Raw genomic sequence first — 16162 nt, 5'->3', positions numbered from 1 at the left:
CTATTCACACACGTCCCAGAGGCTTCTGAAGCAGGAGAGAGAGTCAAGTACCCTGGCAGCTTCCACAGTGGGAAGAGGATGGTCAGCTTGTTGTGCAGCTCCTGGAACTCGTCAAAGGTGCGGAAGACAAACTGGGCTTCACTCTGCGCTTCCCTAAGAACCCTCACTACATAGGTCTACCAAAAAAAAACAAGCAGAAAGAAACTGTGAGGACAACATCACAGGTTTATAACAGACTGAAGATCCAAATGAAGATGCATGGGAATCATTTTTTAAAAATCCAAGTACGTCCCTCACATGCTGTACTTATTATTGTAAACTGTTTAGGCTCACTGTATTCATCAGCAAACAGCGTCTCATCAGCAAACAGAATGGACTGTGAAAGTCAGTTTAAGGGTCTCGTTTCCAGCTGTTTAACGCTGGCAGCTGCACTCACATAGTGCTTCTCGGGGTTGTATCTCTTCTGAAAAGTGAAAATGGACGCTTCTCTGATTCGGCCATCCTGCTTCAGCGTGTAGGTCTTGGGTGAGAAAGACAGGATGGGCTCGTCGGTGGATGGCAGGCCGGAGAATCGCAGCTGCGCCAGGTTGTGAATGAAGAAGTTAAACTTGGTGGCCACGCTTCCCAGGCTCGACTCAATCAACCTAGCAGTGAACGCAAACCATTACCAGATCAGTGCTGTGCATCAGAGGGGATGCTGTTTAATGCCAAGTAAAATCAAGCCAATTGCCAGGTGCAATCCAATATAGCAACTACAAAGCAAAGAAAACAGGTGGAAATGGAACTTCAAGAGCGCTGTGAAATGGCCATTCACCAAACTCTTCTAGCAATCACTCAAGGCAAGGGCAGTGCAATGCAAAGTTCCCATTTAAAAAACCACAATGAAACACAAACCAATTAATTGTAGACCACCAATTATCACTATTAATGCATGGCTATAGAAATCATAATCAGAACTAATATATGAGCTACTGTATATGGAAGATGTTACCTATTAAAAAGACACATGTACATGCTGTCATCCTATCTTTGCAGATTTATAAGAGCTACGATCAGAAATTTGAGTAGAGAAGTACCTAGTAAAGAAGACAGTGGCCTCGGCATCTGTAGTTTGAGGCTGCAAAGCATCATAGACATATTTCAGGTCCTGAGCACCAGTCAGCTCTGGCAATCCAGATGATGTCATCTGACAATAATAGAAATAAAGAAAAATGAACACATATGGGCAACAAGAATTGCTTTAGAATTATACAAATTTAGTGCTAATTAGAAACAGTAAAACAAAAGTGTAAAAACACCAGTCTATTAGTCATGTGGATGTGTTGCATGAACAGGTTTTTAAATATCTCAGGAAATTACATTTGGCAGCTGATCAAGCAACTGAAAACAAGCAATTGCATCAAATTAGACAGAGTGAATCAGGCTTCCTTGAATAATGTGATCTTTCACTAAAGTCATCTGGGAGTTACAATGGGAGCTGTGGGAGGCGAGAAGAAAACATACTGACATCCATCACATAAACGCTTATCAACACAGGACAAAATGCCACTGCTAATGCCCTACATTTGTGTGCTGAGGGATGTCATTTTTAAAGCCATCTACTGATTAAGACTGTTTAAAAAACTTCAATTAATCTAAATTAGGCCCAACGCTCCAGGTTCCATAACTGTGCACATGTCCATGGAGACCTCATTTTACATACGTGAATAAGTGAACTGCAATATGACTGGCTTTTGTTCTTACCAAAGAGAGCAGGTTGAGAAACAGGCTGGCGTGCTTGCGGATCAGGTTGTAGGCCTGTGAACAGAGATCCACGAAGAGCTGGAAGCGACTGGTGGGCTTCTCTCCACCATTGATGACATAGGCCATGTCGGAGGTCAGCACGAAGGGGGCGCGGTCTCTGGAAGCCAGCGGAGGAGAGAGGGGAGTCAGTCCCGGAGACTGGACACGTGCAGGGTGGGAAGAATGCTTCACTTGGAGGTTATAACAACAGGCACGACAATACCTTTTAAAACTTCCAAACATTTGTGCGTGTCCCAGAAACTTCCCAAAATCAATGTGGAACATGTGTCCCGTGGAGCGGAGCATGATGTTGTCATTATGACGGTCACAGATCCCCAGCACATACGTCGCCACACAGCAGCCGGCGCACGAGTAGATGAAATTTTCTGATGCCTTGGGAAAAGAGGGGGGGGGTGTGTATAGCTCCTCTGTTATACAGTACATCTCTCTAACACATCAGCTTCCTTTAGGCTTTTACTGTACAGCTCAGTCTCTGTTCCATTTTCTACAGTTGGCAGCAGAAGCCCAGCACCTCAATGGAGTCCAAGATGTGTGACAGTAAATAAGATAGAAAACAACGTTTCGGCTGTGAAGCCTTCTTCAGGTGAGAGCACCTCACACCTGAAGAAGGCTCCACGGCCGAAACGTTGTGTTTTCTTTCTTCTTTTTTTCAGCATGGAATAAACCTATTACTTGTTCCTTTGCAGCCTACGCATGCTGATGCAGCTACCCACCTGAACTACTACAGTAAATAAGTCACATATATATAAATAAAATATCCTAGAACCTAATGGGAATACATTTTTAATATTTAGAGATAATTCAAGTGAAGTATTTCAAATCCATCTATAATGGTCTGGTGAAAGAATCACTAGGTATAACATTTTAATTCACTAGCATTCATCTCCTGCTGCCAACTCATGAGAAGATCTTTATTTTAATGAGAGGTGGGTCTTCAAAATAAGCAGCTGTTTTATTCGATGGCTTCACGTGAGGGATGCTGGCCGTCTCTCTACCTTCTCGTACTCTTCCTCTGAAGGGTTGTACTTGCGCAGCCACTCCGCCAGGGGCTTGTCCTTGAAGGACCCCGTCACCCCATACTCCACCTGGATCTTCCGCAGCGTGTCCGACGCCGGGACCAGCTCCACCATGCCTTCAGGACGAGACAGCAAAGCACACCGCAATGAAGGCAGGCAACTCGCTCAGAGAGAAACCATGAAAAACTGGATTCGGTTCATGTTTTATGGAGGCCGTCACACCTTAAAAGGCTTCGCAAACAACCTTCTCTGGTCGTACCTCGGTCTTTGCCGGTGGAAATGCATTTAAAGTTAACGATCCGGAGATCCAGGCCTTCCTGCAGCCATATCTTGTCCATGATCTTGATCATCTGGAGGGCCAGCATGTCCTGCCGGAGGTCTTCACCTACCTGATGGAAAGAAGAGAGCCTGTCAATCCAGGAGACCCCCTAATAACCTAACATGGGTTTTTCAAATGTGTGTAACAAATATACAGACACCTGGTGAAACAGACAGGAAAAGGGATGGTAGATAAGGGATTGGCTGTGATATAACAACCACGGTCAATTTACCTCATGGATCAAAGGGGGTAGTGAGGCATTTAAAAAAATTTACCTACGTCCCAAGTTAGCCAGGAAGCATCTAGACTCAGTAAAGCAAATGGTCAGTTATTTTCTAGTCAGTGCGAGAAAATGATACAGGAAGATAAAAAATACTTGATATTTTTTAAATACCTTCTTTGTTAGTATAAAGATACTAGCGTATTAACATGTCATTTTAATAGCTATCATATTGTAATTGGGGTGAAAAAATATGAAAAAAGCCTAATGTTACAATCTCCTATTCCTCCCAGCAGAGAGAGCCTGTGAGCAAACAAACACCACAGCAAGCACAACTAGACAACAGCAAGCCTTATTTAAACACAGGCTAAGGATCAGGAACTCTAGTACAGCAGAACTCTTCTCTAGTGTGCTATGCGTGCACTGGATCATGTTTACTTAGCTCATGGATAATTAAGGGACAATTAAATAAAAACTTCACACTGGCAATTTAATGAACTGAACAAGCTCATCTTTTTGAAACCATTCTTGAAGAACACATAATGAAGTTATTTCAATACAAAAAAACTTTTGGATTGAAACAATGTCTTCAACTTTAAGAATACCAAACTTGTTAATTTCATATTAGGTTTTACTTCTGTAAAAACACTGAAAACTATTTTACCACCTTGAACAACCACTTATGTAAGGTATGCTATACAACTAATAGGTCTAAATGTGCTTTAGGGCTGAATTTCAATTCCATTTAAACGTGTTCTTACCTTAAACATTACATTGATTTCTTCTCCTAGAGGATCATTGTTCGCTAGGGCTATTTTCAGAGGGACTGCATTAGAGTTGAAGAAAGAGCACGCCTGTTCACATAGAAATAAATCAACATTAGTTTATAGTTTTCCTATATTTATAAACAGATATTTACATCTACAGAGGGATGTCAGATTTCACTCAAAAATCAATTTGTTTCAGAGAACATTAACATAGACATAGAAAGCGACTTTGTTGTTTATGTAGTCAAAACAATATATTATGTAAACTTTTCAAATCGAAAGAAGATAAAATATTGACTCATGACACAACCGCTTGTTAGATGAAACCAAATCCTCCAAGTAATTTAACACTTAATAAACTTCCCAGCATAAAAAAGAACAAAAAGAAAAGGGATTTGCAAGTTTACTTTCAAAAGTATACAAGAAAACATTTTGGGTTTTGTTTTCCACTCTCTTCAAAACTAACATTTTCAGTTCTTCTCAATATATATACATAGAAGATACATCTTCGAATCTAAACTTTAAAAAATGGACTCGCCAATAGTCACGTACAATAAATTCAATGACCAAAAGACTTTGATTGATCAATATTTTAAAGCATGGCGGTCTAATTCTGGTTTCTGCATGCTGGCAAGTAGGCAGGCTTTTAGAGGATATTTTAAATCAGCAGTGCCTGAAGAGCTAAAGAGCTCAAGAAGTGCACTGCAAACACCTGATCAGAAGCACAAGAACGGACTACCTTGATGTTGAGCTCCTTAGCCACCAGGCTGGGACTGAGGGGCAGGCGGCACTTATTCCTTGAGAAAAACAACTGCACTCTTTCCATGCCTTCCTGAAGAACAGCCTAAAACCACAATAAACCAACATGCCTTAATACAACTAGTCACCCCCAAACCCATTCAAATGAAATACAGGATACTTATAAACAAAAAGCACTGTGAAGAATGGCAGTATATACACCAAAAGGCACAAGAATGGCTCAATGTGACCACCACCTGTATCTACAATGGCTTGCAAGTGTTTGCTCACAGGCACGTGTTCACCAAAGCAAGTGTAACCATTTTCTTTAGTTCCTTGTGCTATGATAAAGTTATTTGAATAGGCCATCTATCTTTACCCTGTGAATAGATAAACCCATACTGTTATTTTCAAAAGGCAGGGCAATTTAACATTTGAGGATCTGGGATCCGAGCCGCAGTGAAAACATCAAGCTCCACCTGCGAAACCCGAGAAGCCAGTCAGTTTTTTCTGGTGAAATTTTGTCCTTTTTCTCGTACAAGCAGCAGTCCTATAGTTACCTAGACAAGCAGGATACTGGCTGAGGCTCTGCTTTCTTTGTGGAGTCATGAAGCCATGTCCAGATCTGCAGGATCCCCCCTCTCCTTACAGCGACACCGACACAGCAGGAGCACATGGCAGCTGTACTCACCTGCCTCGCAGACCCGCTGGCCTGTCGCACCTTCTCTGCCACCACGGCCAGGAGCTGCACCAGCTGCGTCTGCTTGTCCAGCTCGTCCCTCAGCCCTCGGCCACACAGGCACAGCAGGGCCCCCAGTGCGTTCTCGTAGCGAGAGCCGAAGTGCGGGTCTTGCACCGCGTCCTTCAGGAGCCTGCAAACATCCACAACGCTGACACACTGACACTTCGCCTCAGGAAAAACCAGCAACAACATTCGATTGTGTGACGGAACACACGTGTTTTCTAAAAATTCGAACACAGTGATTTTTGTCTATCCATGAAGCTGCGCCACAAATCTTTGAGATTAAGAAGAAGAAGGGTTTAAGCAAATTCCCATTTTACTCCAGTCTTTTCATTGAAATTCTAAGGGAAAGACCATGCTTTGCACATCAATAATGACTTTTCAATATCCTTTTCAATATTAATGATATCAATACAGAATGGCTGTGAAAATGTTTCCACATCTGTGTTACCAAAAATTATGCTATTTACTGCCAAGCCAAATAAAAATGTTTTAGACAAGTGTGACAAAAATGATGACCATTCTAAAAGACTGTTTTTTTTTGTTGTTTTCAAGCATCAACAATGTTAAATAAGAAATAACTCACCAGTAAAGGTAATGAGCAATATTTACATTTCCTTGTGCTCGAGACAGCAGACACATTACCAAGGCATTCTTCAAGTGACACTCAAATTTTAAGGCCTACAGGAGGATAGAAACAGCTATTAAGATCTTTCAACATGACTGGAAATCGTAGAGTGCCAAATGAATAATGCAAAATAAAACTTGAAACTTGTGAAAAATGTAGTTGTATCTTGCAAGTTAAACGACTTTCTCTACAAAGTCAATATCTGGATTCTTAAACATTTGTTCAGCTCCGAATGACTGAAGACCATACATCTTTGAAGACCAGTTTTACCCAGACAGGCTGTGTGAAATCAAGGTTAAAATTAGGGATATTATAGGTTTTAAAATATTGTGGTAGGCTGACTGCAGGGCAAGCCATGCTGAAGTAGCACTAGGGAAGGTTTAAGATGGTCTGGTGGAAGCGTAGTCTCAGAATCACACTGGGGTGGATGTCTACCAGTGACCGCAATCAAGAGGGGTGAATGCACAGCCAATTCTTATTAATTGAGAGGCTCTTAAAAGAAGATGAGGGAAGAGGTTAATAACTAAATCTGTTAGTTTAAGACCCACTAAGGGTAACAGCTCTGTCAGTTCTGGTTCAGAAGGAGACAGCTTGGCGAAGAACCTCTTCTGCTAACAGCCTGGTTAGTTTCTAAGCGCGGACAAGGGGCAGGGAAAGAGGCCCTGCTTGAGCTTAATCTCCAGGAAGTCAGTTTACACGTCTGCAATGGAGATGCGACCTCCCCAGTGTACAGTAAATTGAGGAGGTTCGAGCCTGAATTACCTGCACCAGCTGTGGAAGATAGTCGGCCAGTTCATCATCACTGCTGCTCTCTATCCAGTTCACAGCCATTCTGCGCACCTCTGTATCTGCAAACCTAAAATAACATTTTCTCACAGAACGCTGGATTTGCAGTTGCTGCCAAACATGGGGGCCACTGTTCTGTTCCAAACTTGTTATGTCCTTGGAGACTGCAGATTCTTCCAAGAAATGGCTGGATCCTTGGATCAAATAAATAAGAAACTACCCTATGGACTAGATGGGTCGAATGGCTTCCTCTCCTTTGTGTAACCTTTCTCATTTTGATACAGAGATGACATCACAACACTTAACTCATATTATCGAAAACCTGCCGCAATCTGAGAAACCAGAGATAATAAGTTTTTATTTTCGCACTCAATTATGTTTCCTAAAATTAGTGAAATAAGTGTATTACATAAACCAAAACAATGTCTTAAACCGGTGCTTGGTTAAAGGGCAAATGGGCCATGTCTTATATTTGAAGTGCAAGGTGGAATCAATATTCTTGTCCGCTTATACTGTGGCTGCAAAGTGGAATAAACAGTGTAAATTTGGACTTGATCTGATCACTTGTCCAGAAATTGTAATACACTCCGCAAATGGCAGCAGCATCTTGCATCTCTGTGACTTACTTAGAGTCCAGCAGCTCCAAGGCGCAGACAGACGACAGCGGGGGCCAGTGGTGCAACAGGGAGTGTATTTCGGCCATGCTTCCCCAGTCCCAGCTGGGTGCACTCGCCAGGATCTTTGGTAGGCTGTTCTTGAAGGTCTGGCAGTGATATCGTTTGTCCCACAAGAGCTGCCTGTCAGCCCTGGTGAGCCTGTTGAGACATACCATGCATAGTGTTCAAATCAGCAGTGTAGTATGTCTATGCTTTGCCAAAACGGAAGTGCTCATAAGAAGTTATTAGATACATAAGTTCCGAAAAGTCAGAAATATGTATAAGTATGAAAAGGCATCCTGGACATATACACTTTGCAGCTAGTCCTGTCCTCATCCGAAGCAAATCTTGAGAAGGGATTTTGCAGCTACAATTTCTGTAGGTCACAATGGGATAAGGATTTGTGCTGCTCACTTAAGGACATTTACATTGAGAAACAGTAAAACATCTTAGAACAGAAGGAAAATGATCTGCTCATTGAATTTATGTTTGTCATATTATACATATGCAATAATGTTTTAGAGCTAAGAAAAATCTAAAACCCTCTGTTTAAACTTGATCATTTAAGCTCTATAATTATGCATGGGATGATTTTCATTTGTGGGTATTCAGCAGTAACACAAAACACAAGCTGACCATGGAAACAAACTACGCTGATGGATTTGTGCCCAATACCCTGACAATGACTTTTAAGTGAAATTAAAGTGTGACTCATCTTTCACTAGAATTTCAACACTCTTACCTGTGACTATTCAAGCAGTTTTTTCTGCTTGAAGTAGGCACTGTACCAGCCACTGCAATCAGCAAATCAGAACATATTTAATTACTGGTGTCTTTTATTTCAACTGAACACTTTTTGCTTCGTTTACTATTTGTTTTATTTTGGCAATCCTCACCACAGAAAGATGAAGATCCTTTTTTTTCTATATTACACAGTTTGATAAGTTCCTCTTATGCTTTACTTTAACAAAACTAGACATACATTAAAATACTATTTAGATTAGAAAGCCCTTTTCTCCCTTATCTTTTCCCATACTTACACTACTGAAGTGTGTTATGAAATCTGTTTTCTTTATGTCTACTTTGGCAAATGACTTTGAATACAAGAAAGAATACTCCATTAGCTCCCAAATGGCTGACCCAGTAAAGCTCGTTTGAGCCTCATAGTCCAGACATTGGCCTTGTGTTGGTGTGTCATTAGCCAATTGTAACAGGGATTTCCCATGTGAAAGACCAGTGCAGGGGATGATAAGACTTGAATCAACCATTGTATCCTCAGCTTGTCATGTAACAATAACCCACTGTAAGTTCTCAGCAAGACTTGGGATTGCAGTTGTATGACAGGGAGAGATCCAACATTAATTCCAGATTTCTCAGATGGTATTATGGAACTTGCAATGTGTAAAACGAATAACAGAGAGCGTGTCACCAGAAAGTGTAGAGTCTTTATCACCCCTCGTACAAGTACATTTAAAAAAACAACAACTCTCTTTACAAAAACAGTAAAAAGGTAGTGTGTAATAATCCCAGCACATTCCCACAGGAATGAACACTCACCCAAATGTAGAAGCTTTGCTGCACAGTTTTTCAAGTCGCGCTGTAACCTCAGGGTCTAGGGTTTCCAAGGCCTGTGGGTCAGGTCTGCTGGGAGGCTGTGGCCCAACATACAGAATGTCAACAGCGGGACTTGGGAAATCAACCTAGAGAAAAAAAACAGCCACTGTTATCTAGCACTGGGTAGAGCACAGCAAAGAAGTAGAGGAACAAATTCTACACCAAACGTGTCATTCATTTAATCTAAGAAGCAAGACCAAAACATGGTATCATTTTCTTCACACAGCTTTTTCCTCACGCGCTTTAACATCAATATGGCAAGACAGGACAGGCAAAATGTTTTAAATCCTTTTATTTTATGCTGGAACATCCAGCCATTTCCAGAAAAGCCACTTATTCCTGGTAGGGGCTGCGACAACGTGAAGCCTATCCTGGAAGCATAGCGCATAAACAACACTGGCCAGGATGCCAGGCCATCACAGGACACACACACACACACACACACACACACACACACACACACACACACAGGATCAATTAAGAGATAACTAACCAAGCCAAAAAGTCTTTGGAATGCTTTCCAATGAAATGGAAACTTTGTTCTCAGCTAAATGACAGTGATAATCCTTGGAACAAGAACAAGGACAGGGAGAGCAGCCTGTGATTACCTGCAGCACTTTTCTCTCTATTGCATTCCCTTTCCTATTCCCTGTAGCAGCTGGGGCGACCACTGTAGACGTCCACAGACTGAGAAGCTTAGTTCCACTTGCCAGCACTCTAAAACACAAGAGCCATACGAAACAAAAAACGGACAACTGTCAGCATGAAGCGAGGACGCAATTTAAAACAACTGGTATAGTAATTTTAACAGGAAAACCAATAATGCTGAAGGTAAGAAAGTGTAGATTGATGAACAGTAGAAATATGCCCACGCATGAACTTTTAGGAGCATGTGTTGCTGAAAAAAAGTAAGTAAACCTTTATTTCAGTGTGATTTCCTACTGTTTTTACGATCAGAATCAACATCCAACTTCTATTTTAAAACCAATGCAATTCACACATACAATAGCAATCTTTCAGGACCAAGGCAGTGTCTTTTTTAGGAATGGCAACCTAGGAGAAGTTTAAAAGATGAAGAAACTGCCTTCTAAACATTCTGTTTGCAAACGTATTAAGCTAACCTGGTGGCACTTTTCTTCTATGCAGTGTGAACTAAAGGAGAGGAAAACTTATCACTGTAAACTAAAAACAACACTTTTTTTTCCTAAAATGGGCAGAAAAAATTAAAGGCGGCACTGAAACAAGAGGCCCCACCATGTACACTTAAAAAAAAATAAACACCTGAGAGTCGTAATTAGATATTAGGCAATCATATTAAAAACTGGGAGACCTCTAAGACACCTGTAATATTTACCAAGATGAGCATCTTTCACACAAACAAACAATGGATAACACAAAGATGCATAGAAATTACCCCCGAAAGTCAAAGAGTGGCATGGTCACTTTCCCGAGAAGCTCTGGTCCCTTTCTCTGTTTGTTGGAATCGGGCGAGTTGCTTGCATTCTGGTTTAGGATTCCATACAAAGACAGACTTAACATTGACTCTAAAGGCAAGAGCGAAACTGAGATAGGAAACTGTATCCTGCAAAAGAATAAAGACAGAAGGACTTAAAAACGAGAGAAATGGATTTGGGAAAAGGCAGGATTACTGGTTTGAGCTAATGGTGGATGAACTCAAACCAGTAATTCTGGTGGATTACAAAATTTGTGGATTCCTATATTTTTACCGCTTTGCATTCATGTAAAAATATATAAATTGAGAAGCCAGGTGCAACAGTAGGTATTTTCACAATCTGAAATTAAGAATATTCTAATTCTAATATCCTAAATCCTTGATCAAACATCAATTAGTAAAAGTAGTTTTACACACAAATTAAACCACCTTTTTAGAAACAAATGCTTAACTCTGTAGCAGAGATTAGTTTTCAACATTTAATTATGTAAAAATGATCTAACAGATTAAAATACTTACAGTTCTTCCCATTTAATGTTGTAAAAGAAGTTCTTGTATGTTCCAACTTTCTTGGATTGGACTGGTTTAAATAAATTCCTTCCATTGTGGGTCAGAGAACACAGTATGTAGTACTTCTCAAAACTAGAACCAAAGAATTGACAGTGAGGTTGACTACATCCAGTGAATGGTGCACTTTTATGTGAAGAAATCTCTGGCATGGGTAAACAACTTTACTAAGCATACACATGCTTTGGTGAAGAGAATTAAAAAGGCACTTTTTTAAAGGTCTAATCAGGCGTAAATACTGAACTTATAAAAATCTTCAGTTAGGTTTACATTTGTTTTTTTTTACAGCATTCTTTATTTTGAATGTGAATGAAAGTTGCTTAGCATAATAAACAAACTTCAGTGAAGTTTGCACACAATGCTAAAGGCTTTTAAAAAATTCTCAAGACCATCCACTAACTAGCAATCCTTACTGGTCAAAACATTTGTCAGCTTTCTCTTGCAATAGCCATGACTACAGGAATAAGCACTGAATTAAAACAAATCAAATGACAGGATGTTGTTAGTAACCTTGTTACAGTAGTTTTAAATTCATTAAAAAAATTCTTATCATGTTCAAGTAAGGGTGGTGCGGTGGCTCTGTGGCTAAGGATCTGCACCTGTGGCTGGAAGGTTGCGGGTTCAAATGCTGCGGCTGGCAGAGGAATCCTACTCCGTTGGGCCCCTGAGGAAGGCCCTTAACCTCAACTGCTCCAGGGGCGCCGTATAAATGGCTGACTCTGCGCTCTGACACCAAGCTTCTCTCCCTGTCTGTATGTCTCATGGAGAGCAAGTTGGGGTATGCGAAAAGACAAAATCCTAATGCAAGAAATTGTATATGGCTAATAAAGTGATCTTATCTTAAGTTGCTCTACTAATAAAAGTGCTGACTTGAAATGGTGCTTAAAACATATTGTGGACTTTCCTGGTTTGCCTGGACACTCTCCAGGTGTCCAATCCTAGTAATGGAGGGCCACTGTCTGCAGATCTTCATTCTAGTTAGGCTCTTAACACACAAAGCTAGCTGGTAACTCGATTACAAACGTCTCCAAGCAGTTTTTAAACAGACCTGCAAATACACAGGCACTCCTGGACCAGGACTGGCCTGGCCTAGACTGTGTCAAACCCCAAGCAATGGCACACTTTGGTCAAGCATCACCAATTCCTGGGACTTGCTGGACACTTGCTAAGCTGCCGTGATGTCTGTGAGACGCACTGCCCCTCCTACCCCTCCAAGCCCCGAGGAGCTTGTGAGAAATGAAATGACGGATGTTTGACAGCTTAAGCGTACCAGGGAAGTCTCCTGTCTAATAGTAGTACAGGGGGGCACAACAATAAGCCAGACTGACTGATAAATCCGAATTGAGAGGGTACAAAACAGAAAAAACAACTGGTAATCAAAATTAAAAAAGGCATCTTTAAGAAAACAATAACAAAAGAGTGGAGCACTGCATATTTTTTAAAACCTATAATATTTCTTGAGTGCTGCTTTGTTTCACATATTACTTCAGAATTCAGATAACCTAGAGCTCACAGACAGAATGGAGATACAGCTTGAGGGTCATGTGCTACAGGCAGAAAGCTGCTATTTTTAACCAGTTCACGTTCAGTTTATAAACTCTGGTTGGCCCAGCACAGTAGAAAGAAAAATCCTCAGGCAGTTAAGTCTCACAAGCTACCATTTATAAAATATTAGTTCATTCTCCTCAGGGTGTTTGTTTTTATGTCCCTGAAATAGAATGGCCCAAAATGTGTTCATGGTTTAGCAAGTATGACATTTAAAAAAACAAAAACATTTGGGTTTGTATCTTGAATGCATGAGAACATTAAAAAAACAGTTTCAGTTGTGAACCTGAGTCACTGCTCCCATTGTTTTATCTACATGAAGAACAGAAAGTTCTTACACAAAGTCAGGAGGCCAAATGGTACTGGGTAAACTTGAATCCCTTTTCACAATCATGATTATCCCTCATTATTGGATACTGTCAACATGAAATTGTAACATACAATAACACTAAAAGCAACATATTTAATATGAGAGTTTTATTTAACTGCTTATCACAGCTAAAGCATATTACAGGACTATTTAAAAATCCTCCCTGAAGATTTGGAGAGCTTCGCTAACCATGAATCTACAGAAAAACAGCTTTCTTGCACTACAGCTGTAGTTTCACATAGTACATCTGGTTTGTGACATAATAATTTTCATTTTCAGTCAGTCAACTAATTACACGGCAATAGTTTTAATAAAGGGACAGATAATTAAGGAAATAAACTGTTCATTGCCAAAATCAAGATATCTAAATTGAAAAAATATCCTACTTTTTAAGGCCGGACTTAAACAGATATATTACTGCACTGTATTCAGGAAAAAAAAAGGTCATTGTGAAATTTAACAGTAACAATGTTTTTTTCCAGTAGGTAGAGTATGTGTTTTTGGCTTTTTAAGATAGTAAGGGTGTAAACACAAAGCAGTTGCTTCGACCTTAAGTGCAAGAAAGTTATCTTGCTTTCTGGAAAACATCCAAGACTTGCTTATTTTTAACTAGATAAAGCAAACGAGAGAGCAAATGTGACTTTGGGGAAACCCGACAGGTGCCGCAGACTTGCGAATCCCAGCCAATATTTCCGGGTCAGACCAAAGTCTAAGACCAGAAATCACATGCAGGAATTGCATGAATTCTGTAGACCTTGTTTACAAGATAGTGCAGGCACTTAACCAATATCGTCCCTGAATGCTAAATAATTTCAATCTTCCAGATAAACCTGCCCAACCCCCAGTCATTCTGCTGCCTATTAAAGAACATACCTGCTGACCCATGCTGCTGTAATGCCATGAACTGCAAATAGTGTAAACTGGATATGCTCTGTGGTCCCAGAGGCTTCTTTTGTGCTTCTGGCCTCTTTCTGCCTATTCACAGGGGCCTGTGAGACTGCGCTGCTGAATGACTTGAGGTACAGCTGCACAAGGCTATACACTGCACTTGTTAGTCCGTTTATACTCTCCTCAACAGGGCTGCAGGAACCTGAAAACAAATACATTGTAAATAAGAAAATGTGCAATGCATCCTAGCTATGCTTGATAAAGCACTCAATCTTTTTTTGTTTTTTTTTCTGGACTATTTGACTAAAGTACATCTCAATAAGGATTGCACAGACATATTACTTACTGTTTGCTGAACCATCTGAAGATTTTGTAGTGCCCTGTGAAATAAAACATCAGTTATAAGCACACAAAAATCAAGTTAATTTTCATCAGCAAGTGATCATTAAAATTTTTTAAGTGTAAAGCCCAATAAAAACTTTGGCCACATTTTTATGAGCATGAGATACGTCAATTGAATAACCACAGAATCAACAAATTACATTTGTATAGTACTGTAAAGGTCTGCAAACTGAAGCTCATTTCTGCAGTTCTGTAATCCAACTCATTAGGAGAAAAGAGACAAATTTAAGTCCAATAATAACTTTGCAGGGCAGGAGACTATACCCTAGAGCAAGCATGTGAGTGAGTTGCCACAGATTCATTGAAATATGAAGTCAGGATTACCTCCAGGTTTTTGGTTCTCGGGAGATTTACAGAGCGCTTCACTTTCTTCACAGCTTCCGTGACGGCCTTTGTCTCTACTTCGTCTAACACACAGCACAGGGTCTTCACAGTGTTCGTCAATTGCTCTACCGTTTTGTACTGGTTATTCTAATGGGAACATTAATGGGAGCCGAGTTACAGAATATAGTACTTCATTGGTGAGGTAGTATCTATGTTTTAACAGCAGCTATATCACCGTACAACTCACAACTGGCAAACCACAGTGTGAGCCTGACCAGTACCTGGCTGGGAGACCACTGGGGAGAGCTAGGGATGAGGAAGAGGCGCACTCACCCTGTGGTCTGTGTGGGTCTTAATGTCTCAGTACAGTGATGGGGACACTATACTGTAAAAGGGGCCATCCTCTGGATGAGATGTAAAACCGAGGTCCTGACTCTCTGTGGTCATTCGAAATACCAGGGTGTTTCTCAAAAATGTATGGATGTTACCCCAGTGTCCTGTCCAAACTTCTCATTGGCTTTTACCAATCCTGGCCTCATAATAATCCCCATCTATCAATTGGCTTCATTACTCTGTCCTCTTCCTCACGGATAGCTAATGTGTGGTGAGTGTTCTGGCGCACTTTGGCTGCCGTCTCATTATCAAGGTGGGGGCTACACATTGGTAATGCTGGGAATTCACCACAAAAGCAATATATAAGTGTAAGGAATTATTATTAGGTACCTAAAATATATACCATTTTATGTACTCCTATTTTTCTAAATGGAGGAAATATACTGACATTAAAATTCCTTCCCACGGGCATTTCCTTGAGACAAGAGAATATGTATGTGACAGATTTGCAATATCAGAGTGCTTACTTCATTCTGGAGGCAGAACTGAACCGAACTATGGTAAGCGTCCAAGTAGTCGATAAGGCATTGTCTAAAAAAAACATTAGAAACCACCATGAATCAGAATACCGTAAAAACACTTGGATTTGAATTGAACGAGACAACAGGATGTAAAACAAGCTCAGATTTACCTTGTGATCATCTCCTTAAAAGGCCTTTCCACCTGGCACAGGTATTTTTCCAAATCAATGGGGGAAGTATCATCGTCAGCCTGCTTGTGCACACAACAGAAACGTTTTCTCTTTTCCACATATACACTTTTTGTTTTTGCTCTGATATTTGTACTAGCAAGATAGCACCTTTGTTCCCAAAGCTATCTTCTAGGACATTTTACTCAAATAGCTACATCTGTCAAGCTTGAAAAGAATCTAAGATACAACTCTACATGCAGATGATTCTTATTTACCGTGCTGAGACTTAACACAAGCACA

General features: G+C 40.5%; 1 protein-coding gene across 1 annotated transcript in view; it reads right to left on the bottom strand.

Annotated features, from left to right (window-relative positions):
* The window catches only part of pik3c2a (phosphatidylinositol-4-phosphate 3-kinase, catalytic subunit type 2 alpha), a 43200-nt gene that overhangs the window by 6104 nt on the left and 20934 nt on the right, over positions 1-16162 (bottom strand). The window contains exons 7-28 of the mRNA XM_088934619.1: positions 15863-15942; positions 15699-15762; positions 14839-14985; positions 14459-14492; positions 14098-14314; positions 11262-11384; positions 10704-10871; positions 9898-10006; positions 9233-9375; positions 7646-7834; positions 6996-7089; positions 6192-6286; positions 5555-5735; positions 4865-4969; positions 4120-4212; positions 3079-3208; positions 2799-2935; positions 2006-2175; positions 1744-1900; positions 1077-1186; positions 437-644; positions 52-176 (exon numbers count right to left, since the gene is read on the bottom strand). Coding sequence (XP_088790745.1) covers positions 52-176; positions 437-644; positions 1077-1186; positions 1744-1900; positions 2006-2175; positions 2799-2935; positions 3079-3208; positions 4120-4212; positions 4865-4969; positions 5555-5735; positions 6192-6286; positions 6996-7089; positions 7646-7834; positions 9233-9375; positions 9898-10006; positions 10704-10871; positions 11262-11384; positions 14098-14314; positions 14459-14492; positions 14839-14985; positions 15699-15762; positions 15863-15942 — 2879 coding nt within the window. The remainder of the gene's footprint in view (positions 1-51; positions 177-436; positions 645-1076; positions 1187-1743; positions 1901-2005; positions 2176-2798; positions 2936-3078; positions 3209-4119; positions 4213-4864; positions 4970-5554; positions 5736-6191; positions 6287-6995; positions 7090-7645; positions 7835-9232; positions 9376-9897; positions 10007-10703; positions 10872-11261; positions 11385-14097; positions 14315-14458; positions 14493-14838; positions 14986-15698; positions 15763-15862; positions 15943-16162) is intronic.

This window comes from Atractosteus spatula, chromosome 16 (assembly GCF_055471065.1).
Source record: "Atractosteus spatula isolate fAtrSpa1 chromosome 16, fAtrSpa1.hap1, whole genome shotgun sequence".
NCBI classification, from domain to species: domain Eukaryota; kingdom Metazoa; phylum Chordata; class Actinopteri; order Semionotiformes; family Lepisosteidae; genus Atractosteus; species Atractosteus spatula.
The sequence above is the reverse complement of the archived record's forward strand: the minus strand, read 5'-3'. Positions and strand labels throughout refer to the sequence as shown.